Source organism: Charadrius vociferus, unplaced genomic scaffold (genome assembly GCF_000708025.1).
Source record: "Charadrius vociferus isolate BGI_N301 unplaced genomic scaffold, ASM70802v2 scaffold202, whole genome shotgun sequence".
In the NCBI taxonomy this organism is placed as follows: domain Eukaryota; kingdom Metazoa; phylum Chordata; class Aves; order Charadriiformes; family Charadriidae; genus Charadrius; species Charadrius vociferus.
Window position 1 is genome coordinate 1,383,116 of NW_009647242.1, and position 11,182 is coordinate 1,394,297.

The 11,182-nt window shown below is 38.8% G+C and overlaps 1 protein-coding gene across 1 annotated transcript in view; it reads left to right on the forward strand.

Annotated features, from left to right (window-relative positions):
• The window catches only part of ARHGAP28 (Rho GTPase activating protein 28), a 72,408-nt gene that overhangs the window by 60,167 nt on the left and 1,059 nt on the right, over positions 1 to 11,182 (forward strand). Inside the window, exons 9-14 of the mRNA XM_009879977.1 lie at positions 2,820 to 2,982; positions 4,490 to 4,572; positions 6,367 to 6,564; positions 7,098 to 7,241; positions 9,405 to 9,559; positions 10,208 to 10,272. Coding sequence (XP_009878279.1) covers positions 2,820 to 2,982; positions 4,490 to 4,572; positions 6,367 to 6,564; positions 7,098 to 7,241; positions 9,405 to 9,559; positions 10,208 to 10,272 — 808 coding nt within the window. The remainder of the gene's footprint in view (positions 1 to 2,819; positions 2,983 to 4,489; positions 4,573 to 6,366; positions 6,565 to 7,097; positions 7,242 to 9,404; positions 9,560 to 10,207; positions 10,273 to 11,182) is intronic.

Genomic DNA, 11,182 nt, shown 5'->3' on the forward strand with positions numbered 1-11,182 from the left:
TTTGTGTCATTTTATTTCTCATTTATCTTCTGTGATCTTACAATTTTGTGTTCCAAGTGAGAGAAATTTGGCCAGCATCTACTGTTTGGCAGCTTTCAGTACTGCATTTTCACAGGCTTTTTTGCAGGCTATGAACACAGGCTAGTTGGTACTCAATAACCTGACATTGCGGTGTGGTAATGCTTGCAATTGTTTCTCCAGGCTAACTTGATTCCAGGAGCTGGAAGGCTTTGGCAGAGACAAATTAGGAAAGCAATTTTTTTCTGGGCTTAGTAGTGTCTACCTCTTTCCCAGACATTTTTTTTTTTTTAAATCTGGTTTAAAGAAATTCTTATAGTGCATCCCAATCCCAGTTTCTCGTGCTCAAGAAAGCTAGTCTTGCTTTCTGAGGCAGAAAGTCTCAACGTCGTGGCAGCCACACAAAGAGCAATGTTGGGGATTGCTAAACATTGATGGGCTAAGGATCATAAAAAATGACTGCACAAGAAAAAGCATCATTACGTGAAATGCACTGAGGATAGGCAGCAGCATCCCAGCTTGCTTTCACCTGTGGATTGATAAAAGCACTCAGCACCTTGCAAAGTGCCACATCTTGCAGAAGGGCGCTCCTAATTTGGCTTGCACTTTTCAGCTTCCTCATTTTTTCATACAAATACTTAAAGTATTATTTCACACAATCTCAATTTTTTTCCAGCCTCTCTGGGGAGATTACACAGCAGGGCTGTGCTCTACCTAATTAAATTACTTTCATATTCTTTGCATATACTGTACTGTGTCTTGTTCCCTTCTTATTCACGACCTATACCAAGGGAGCTACTATAAGATATGACTTTATATGTAACTCTCCTATACTGGGTGGTAAATTAGACTGCCCATATGAAAGTTTTAAATTATTTGAGTTTTGGCTTCATTTAAGTCTGTCCAACAAGCCAACCAGCAAGAGAAAGATTTTTTTCAAAACAGATCCAGATTTCACCCTTCAAAGCCTTCATACGTTATTATGAAATTAGGATTTGAGAGCATTCCAATTTTATTTCAGTCTTGTTTGGAGAAAGAAGAGGCATATGGAAGTGATTAAAGGTTATTCTTCTATAAAACAAAGAATAGAAGAAATAACTACAAGTTTCCCTCTGTAATCTAGTTTGTAACAAAAGCTCCAGTGAACCCAAAATGCATGATAGTCTACTGCAGGATCAGTCACACTTAAAAAAAAAAAAGCAAAACCTTTTTTTAAAAGTACTTAGGTGCATATATATATATATGTATGCATATGGGGAGGGAGTGTATAAAATATACATATATGCTTGACTGTGTGGATATGTATATTAAATGAGTATGTTTCAAAAACCTTGCTTTCTATGTCTACGAATTTTTCCAGTTCTCAGCAACAAATGTGGAGCAGTTTTTCTCTCCCCTTGTGATTTTGATGAGATGAGGATTTCTGGTCCACAGTTCCCGTTCAGTTACCAGGCGAGCATTTAATCCAGGTGTTTGTATGGATTATGTGCAAAGGATGTGAATACAGAGGAAGCTGAGATAGCCCAGATTACAACCAGTAAAATGTGCTAGTAAGAATGAGACTGTAACATTATATACCAAATCCTGAATGACTTTCTACTTCCTTTTGTGCCAGCCATTTCACTTCATTATGTGTGACCATATTTGATCTGTTATTTCCTTCCATTCATGTGAGGCACGGGAAACAGAATCCATTTTTTAAAGTTTTCTGTCTGAATGGACTAAACTTTTTTTGTGTAATATCAAAGTACGTTTGACAAAAACATGATCTGAAACCTGAATGTTAGCTACAGTTGTGATTTGTCACAAATGGTCTCACAAAAAGCAGCAACAAACTTCCTATAGATAAAGTAGTGTTTGGCCAGTAATAATTGTGAAAGATGCATTATTTATGGATATCCTTCTATTACAATAGCCTCCTTCAATCTTATTAACCCAACAAATTTTTGAGGAGCTTGCATTTTCCAGTCATCTGGGTTTGAAGCCAAATTCTGTTCCTACAAGGAACCTTACTGAATATTTCCTATTCACACACGTGTGTGAAACATTGATTAGTTACCCTCCAGAACTAAACAGACCCCTGTTATACAGCAAGATGCTAACATTGGAGAACAAGAGGATTAAATGGGCACCCAGATGACCCAAAATCAATTCTGTCTTAGATATCTTGTGGGTTTTGAGGACTTTTTTTAGCATATATTAAGTGGAGGTTTTCTGACAGTAATGATTGATACCTTTTATTTTTCTATGAAGTGACCAAGTCTAATTATAGCTATCCTTAAAGAAAACATCCTTCTAAAGACAGGAAGACCTGAAGTTAAAGCCATTTGCTCAAGGCCCATGGATTTGGATGCCAACAGATTGTCCAGCAAGTTCACCGGCAGTGAGGAAGAACTTAAATTAAATCACTCCTTTGTGATTTAAGGGTCAAAACCTCTGGACACTGTTTTAAACAAAAAGAGCAGCTGTGCTAAAAATCGTGTTTAACTGAATTTTCTCTTTCTAGTTCTAAAACATTGCACAAAATTGTCTTGCTTTAAAATGCTTCAAATAGGTCACTGGCAGAAATGTAGCTAATGCAAACCAAATTTAGCCTGGGTTGCAAAATATCCCCAGGACCCTGATCTGGTAAGCTGCTCTTTACTCCACACAGCTGGACCTAACCTGGTACTGGTCTAGGGCTACTTTAATTTAACTACGCTGTAAACCTGCCTGTTGTTTATAATGGGATTTCTGAAGTGATCTCAAACTGCTGGGTCAGAAGCGATGATTAAAGGTCGGATGTTCCTTTTATCTTTCAGAATCTCCATCAAGAACTTGAGGCAAAATTTTATGAAGACACTTTTGACTGGGACCAAGTACGAAATAATGATGCAGCCGGACTGCTGAAAATGTTTATAAGAGAACTGCCAAGCCCCCTCTTCACTGTAGAATATCTGCCTGCTTTCATCACGCTAGTGGAAAGTAAGTGGAAAAGGAGTTAGTACGGACTGATCTAGAGAAAATGTAACAGTAGACATTACATTATTTTCTCTCTCTGAAGGAGAGAGAAAAAAAGGCTTAGTGCATTGCCTAAACATTTATATTTTCTGCAAGCTTTCCTTTTCAAATGGAAAAAATTCTCTGCATTTAGCTAATAGCATAGACTCGTTTTGTGAGTGACACAACTGTTTAATGTGAGATTTGAAACCTGTGAGCAAACACAATGACTTTCATATATAGACTCTGATTCACACAAATTATAGATTTCACAAATGAAAGTTCCTGCAAGGTATATTCAGGTCACTGACCTTTAGCTGATATTCTGTTGGATCTATTTTATTTCTCTTCAGGTTTATGCTGAGGTCAGAATATTTGTACAAAGATATATGTGGTCACAGAAAGCTTCGGGCAGTTGGGTTTTGTTTTCAGTGTACATACACCCTCTCCTGCTCAGTACATTTTGTTCATTTCTCTTCCAGGCAGAAAGCAGCAGTACCTTGCAATACCTATTGACTTCATTATAAAGTCACTTGAGCTAGGGCAGAGTGAAACTATCAGGATGGTGAATTTATTAGGCAAATGGGTACAGAAAACTTCAAACCTCTATATAAGGTTGCAGCCAAGTTTTCAGTGTCTCCGTGAAGTAGTATAAAGGGCACAAGGAGGTGACCCCTTCCTATAACTTTCATGTACCTGACTGCACTCCTTGCGAGTTCCAGGCTGCATGCAGTTATGATTGCTTAGCAGTTTGGAGGAGAAAACTGAACATGAGGTGTCTGTGCAGAATAAAGTGGCTTTATTCTGTCTAACAGATATGCTGTCCACGACACACACCCTTTTTTCCCCAAACCTCTCTCATCCACCCTGGATGGAAGCAAATGACAGAATTATTCTTCCCATCTTCTCCACCCCAGCTCTTCTAGTGAGCATTGCACGGTATCAATGTATACCAATTACGGAAAACACGATGTATTTTGTAACAGACAAGAGTTACATTTTGTAACAAGACTCTACATTTATCTAGAGTGCTAGACTTGGGAAAAACACTTTTTAAGTAATAAGCAATCAGTCTCCACTCCAATAGCACAAGTGTTCAGCAAATTACTCAAAATCAACAGTCAAAAAATTTTCTGAAAACAAATATCCATTTCAGTTTGAAAGGAGGAAAATACTTGATCTGTATACAACACATTCTGAACACGGTATCAAAGAGAAACTGGCTAGTACGGAAAAAGATTGGCTCCTTGATATTTAGACAGAATTTTATAGAACCTTGTCTCCCCCTGTGACAGACCAAATATGATGAGGAAAAATCCACTCATTAAAATTGTTTTTATATTTGGATAAGATTATGGTTAATAAATATCTCAACGTTCTAGTCTCAACCGGCCAGTGGTTGCTGTGTTTCTAGAACTGCTGATCAAGAAGGGGTTTAGAACAAACCAATTGTAACTGGGATTTAAAAAATATTAATTATTTATACTCTTAGAAATCTCCAAGATCAAGTTACAGCTACAAGCTCTGCATCTGTTGATTATGCTGCTGCCTGAAGCCAACAGAGACACGGCCAAGGTAAGTTCTTTGTTTGCTATCACCTGCCATCTGTGGTGCTTTTGACTTTTAAATGAAACCCATTTTTTTTCTAACAGCCCATGATCGGATGCTGCACCGTAAAAGTATCCATCTGTGTTTTTTATCATTTCCTTGAAAAGATTTTCCAATTGCCTGATTGTCATTTCTCTTACAAGCAATTAAGAAATAGTTGCTGGAGGTATCCAGCCATTGGTGTCAGCAAATGGCTCCCAGGCATCATTTATTCTGGAGTATCCGTGTCAAAGAGGTGTGTTCCTCGCATAGTTTGGAAAAACAAGGTTCGGTTTCTGGGTTTCTGCATAACTGGAATTCTCTGAGATGAGTAGCTGCCCCCCAGGAGCTTGCCTAGTGCACTCCCAGTGCTGAAGGTCTTCCAGGGCACTGGACTAGACTGGAGGAGGTAGTCTGAAGTAAAACACCCTGAAACATACATCTGTAGCATGGATGTCAGGACCTCAGCCTCAGCTGGTTTGCTTTACAAACCTGTGCCCACACCCATGTACTACTTCCTGGTAGAGTCACGGTGGCTACAAGCATTTTGGGTGCTTGGGAGCTCCCAGATCTGGCTGCAGCTATGTCCTGACCCTAAAAGACACTGGTTGCATCTTTGGACTTGTTCCCACAAAAAGGAAACCTGGGTGAACAAGCTGTCTGGGAGCCCCCAGACATTTCATCATGTCCCCTGCTCATGAGGACCCTGCAGGTCCCCAGTTCTGAAAGTTTCCCACTGGTCAGTTTAGATATAGCTTTATGACTCCAGGTGCCTTCTTTACCTGTATTTATTTGTACCATAACAAAGGACAAGAATAACAATTCTCTTATTTGGAGGTCTACTAGTGCTCTGTGAAGAATCGGAGTTATTTCTTCTACCAAAGTCCATATTGATATAGAGCTGTATATGTAAAACATGCTAGATGAGTAGTCTTAATTATAACTAGGCTTTTATACAAAAATAGAAGTGATGACAAAACTGAATGCATTTCTACTTGCTATCTATAATGAGATTTTAGAAATTTCTCCAACGCAGTTTCTGTTTTGTAATTCCTGGGTTTATAAAAATGTTTTAATTGCAATGTCAGGGTACAAAGACAGTGGTTTTAATGGTGTGGTGTTGCAAAAGGAGTCATTGGCAGACCCCAACTCTAATCACAGCTGCAATCCATCCTATTCAGTCACTCAAGCAAAATTCTGAATAAAATGGCCAAAAGGGAAATGAGTTTCCTTTGATTCTGCCATGCGTGTGCAGAAGTGACCTCAACGAACAACCACTGAGCGCTTCTTGCTTTCATTATCCCAGATTAAAAGTTTGGGGGTTGCTGGCAGAAATTCCTCAGATTATATCACATACAGGACTGGCGCACATTTGAAGAGAGGCTAATCACCCTGGTGATTGCAATATAAAAAGCCTTGGTGAGATACATCAAAATGGATATGTTAAATATTCCATTGCAACACCTTCATATCATATCTACTAAAGGATTCAGAGCCTTAGTGCAGACATTGTACTTGACTTATGGATTTGGGATTATGCTTTAAGCGATAGAAAATTTGTTAATGTATATTTTGATAACATTAACTATTCCTCTGTGATTGACACAGGAAGTTGTGCCAGCAAATATCTGAGTAAGCCAAACTAGAATGCAAAAACCCCCTGAATTTCATCTCCAAGTGCAAAAATAGCAGCTTTCAAGCCAGACACATTGTGCATTTGAAATGATGCATTTCAGAGGTCAATTATTTTGCGACTCAGCCTAACAAGTGCTGTTTTTCCAGGCCTTTCTTCAGTTCCTGAAGAAGGTGGTTGCTAATGAAGGGAAAAATAAAATGAATTTGTGGAATGTTTCTATGATTGTTGCACCAAACCTCTTCATCTACAAAGGGAAACGGGCTAACCAACAAGAAATGCAAGCAGCCGCCACCACAGCACACATTGTGCGGCTTTTAATTCGGTACCAGGACATCCTGTGGACAGTGAGTAATGCTGGTTCCCTCTTTATGGCTCCAGTACAGAGAAGTCTTTAGCTATAAGCAGCAGCTCTGTCAAAATCAAAGTAAACTGACCTTCCTAGAAGAAACAGTTAGCTATTCTTTGGAAACTGGCTGGAGTCTTCTATATCTAGAATGAGATAGGGTGACAGATACCTCTGGATGGAGATCTACCTCGTCTACCTAAGGCATCCATTTTAGCACAAACTTCCCTCTGGAGGTACCTATCCCACACCACTGATTATACAGGAGAATGCATGGGAGAATGATATAATCTAGATGCCTAGGTGAGATATCAAGAGTTGAATGAGATTAAACGACTGTTTAAAGTTTAGCCCATAGTCCTTGCTGGTTGTTAAAGGGAGCTACTAATTGCATGTATCTTGTTAGAATAAATCTTAATAAACTTAAATAGTATCTTCTGCAGCCTATAATTTCATGCGTTTCTAAATCCCCAACACCACTTTTATGGGGAGAAAAAATTACTGTGTATTTTCAGCTCTGGTTTCCTCCTTTAGGTCCCATCCTTCCTGATTTCCCAAGTGAGAAAAATGAATGAGGCAGCAATGAACAACAGCAAGAGGCAGTTGATGTTTGACAAAGGAGTGAGAAAACTTCTAAGGAGAAAGACCATGGAACGGGAGAGACCTGAAAGACCAGAGGTGTGATAAAAATATATAATTTTCAAGGGCAGCCTTAACCAGCCTCCCTCCTTTCTTATCACATAAAAGTTTCTGAGAGTGGGGAGGAAATTTTGCCGTATAAAATAAACTGATCTGGGATCTATCTTGAAAGATGTGCTTTCCAGTCCAACATCCTGATAAGACAAAGCTTTGAGGATTGATTGAGAAAAGGTGAGGAAGGCAGAAAGATTTCTAGCAGCCCAAGCTATAAACTGTTACACACACATGATGATTTTGTACCAATTTTATAAGAAAACGGTCATATGTGGACTGTCCTTGACAGCAATGATCTGTAGGTATTCAACAAATGCATGGATCTGTAGTTGAGTAGTAGGACGGTTCCTATCAGGATTAATTACACTTACCCATGCCCCGGTCCAAGCCACTTAATATTCTCCTTGCAAGCTTTAGTTTTACAGCTTTGCACTGACTTCCTAAGCAGAGAGAAAATCCAGTTTGCCTAACATAGACACCAAAAATGGGTCTAAATTTTATGTGCCTAATGAAGTAGTTTGTGTTGTTATTCCCCATATAGTCAGAGGAGAGAGGGGGATACTTTTGAGGATTTCCAGAGCTCCAGGTGCAATTCAGACTTAGGAAAGTCTGATACAAAAATCTTCCTTTGGAGGTCTTAAAGCCACCAGCTTTTCTCCACTGCTTGGATATGGAGTTTAGGAACTTACTTGAGGTATGCTACTTCAATACACCTAAAATTAACTTATGCATTAGGTACAACATAATTTGGGCAAGAAAGCATGTTGTGTACATGTGCACAACATAGACAATCCCTATAGCAGCTTATATGTAGTATTTCCACATAATAGGTACCCTTAATAACCCGGAGAGAAAGTCTTTAGTGTCTTCCATGGAGGTTTAAAAGAATGGAGGTTGGTGAATTGTAAGAGGAGTAATCAAGGAACTGCTCAAGGTCTCTACAGTTCTTGAAAAACAGTCTTGAAGAACAAAAGAAAAGACAAATTAGGAAGGAGAGATTGTAAGAAATAGAGAATAAGCCACCTGACAACAGAGAAAATGCAGCAGGGAACATCTGGGAAAAAATAGAAAGAGAAATAATATGTATGAATTGTGTATCCATGCTTATTCAGCTTTTTGGAGAATTCATTTGCCAGCATTGACTGAAATATATTGTGGGTAGGATAGACATTTGCGCTGCAGATGGAGACAGAGATGCTTGTTTAAAATGGTGGTGTAGACTACTGTGTTGCAAAACTGTATTCACCCCAGAAGGAATACAGTGAGAGCTTCTGAGGAGAGTCAATTACTGCAGTCATTGCACCTTCGGGAAGGCAAGTTCATTGATCATAGTAATTGGCTTTGCATCTAATAAAAACGAGACTAGCCATGGCAGGCAGCTGAAATACGAAGGCTAAACTGGAGGCAAACTCATGTTTGGATAACTGAGTTGAATTTTGAGAGCACTTAACACAACCCCTGGGTCTCAGATGTTCTAAATTACACAGGGACAGAGACTGGAGAGACTATTGTGCTCTGCTCAGCATGGTATTAACTGGATTAGAACTGGAATGCAAACCTTGCTAATTGATTTATCCGCCATTAATCATGGAAGAGTGCATAAACATCATAGATGATCGTTTGAACCCTACACAAGGTCAAATTTCAAATTAACAGAAACCATATGGTACTTTGATACTGTACATAGGCTTCAATCTAGTTGAAGCTATAGGAAGTGGAAACAGAGAACTGGATCTTCATGCCTCGGGAGAATTTCATCTTAGAAAGGAAGACCAGATATTCCTAGTCATTTTTATGCATTGTGAAACAAGTAGTTGGTTCACTGACCAATGTTAGCAGAAATAACTTTACAAATCTCAGATAACAAATTGACTCGATATTACTGCAAGCAATTAAAATTCAAGGGCTGTACTTTATTCAGCATGCATTTATGTGGTGCTTACCAAGGAGATTGTGTCTTTGTGTCGTATCTTATTATACCCTATCTATAAATTTGTGTTTGTATGACTGTAAATCTGTTTTTTGAATAATGAAGTGAATCCAGGACAGTGAGTTTTGCAAGCAACCTCAAAAGAGTTGCAGAACTGCTTCTGAATGGAGATACAGCAATATTTGCCTTAGACTAACTCTACTGAATATTGATTTTAGGGAGCTGTCACTTTCCCCCCATACCTGCAGTCTGACATACCCGAGGGGGTGATAAGAGTTTATGCTCCACTGCATTCAAAAGTCTCTATGGCAATTCAACTCAACAGCCAAACAAAAGCCAAAGACATCCTGGCTCGATTCCACTGTGAAAACAGGTGGGTAAACCAGAACATTTTGTTTTTCCTGAACAATAATGTCAGAACCACTAATGAATGGATTGTCTCCTTTTCAAAGACTCATTGTGTTACAAGAACTCTTGTTCTAATCTAAAATTGCTAATCTATGGTTACATTGGTCAAAGAAATTTTAACCTCTGATTTTATTCTTTGTATTTTACTTAATAATTGGCTCCTATACAGAATCAATCTGCCCTTTGTTATGCTGCTACTAAAAACATACGTTTTATAGACTTGCTGCATAGAGAACCCAGAGGGATTGTCTTACATCTGCCTATAAAATGTTAATGTTTTTATTTCTGTAAGGTAATAATTATTAACAGTTATGGGAAATGGTAAATTGTATCCAAAAGTCTTTTCTGCAAAGTCTTCCCATGTTACCATATAATTCTATACTTTAAATAAAAAATTAAAAATACATTATATCATAGAAGGCTTGGTTGACTGTGACACAGTAATCTGCCTCTGTAGCAGATTCAGTATTCTGCCTTGCTTGGTTTGGTGGCAGTCCTTGCTTTTGATAAGTAAGCTCACAGGGGCAAAAATACCAATTTTTAGCTTAATATAGGTGGTGGTTGAGAAGGTTATAACAGAAAGATAAACTGAAGGTTTTTTTTTCTATCCTAGCCGCAGTTCATCACAGAACATGAGAGGCCAGATCCAAAGTTTACATGAAATTGGAGGAAATATAGGTAGGTCTCCTTTTTGAAAATTTAATTCTGAATGTCCTTATCCTCCTAAAATGCCTCAGGACAGTGCTGTTTTCACCCAGCTGGGTTTCTCCTACCTTCCAGCCCATCTGCAGGAAAGCAGTCTGACCCAAAAGCTGTTAAAATCAATGTAATGATTCCTTCCAACTCCAGCATGACTGGAAGGGCACCCCGCAGGAAAGAGTGACCTGATGGCTGGATCTCCGCCGGACTCCTGGCAGTCTTGCCAAATTCATCTGACCTTTCACTTACCTTTCTCACTCTTGTAACTGAGCATTTTTCCATGGTTGAGAGACCCTTAGTCTTCCTCTCGCGAGCACATTCCACCTCACTGTCAAGCCTTTTCCCAAGACCTATTTTTTCCTCTGTGTATTTAAGTGTTAACCTCCTCCAAATAAAAAATACCAAATTGAGAATTCAGCCCCTGCATGTATAGGGGTACTATACTCATACTAATCCGTGTGCTTTGTTTAGATTGTAAATTCCTTGCAGTAGAGATTTTGTCGTCTTCCGTGTTTCACGCAGTGACATTTTTGTAATAACAACAGCGGCTGGCCACACAAGTTCCTGGCCTAAAGGTCAAAAACCAGATTTTAATTTGATATTGCACAGTCCTGACTCTCCTTTCTCTATTCATGCTAAAATTCTGGATGCTCTGTTGGAGTCTTTTGTCAACTGTCTGATTAGGTTATTCCTTCATTCTTCTAGATTCAGCTCTAAACAGTTTCTATGAAGTTATTACAAAACATCACAGACTGGCTTCAGCAGCAGTCAAGAAGCAAAGTCTTTATTACTGAGGATGTACTCACACAAAGCTAAATTTGATTAGTGATTCATTTTGCCTGGCCAAACAGGATGACCAACTGATCCTAAAACAGGAGAAGACCCTAAA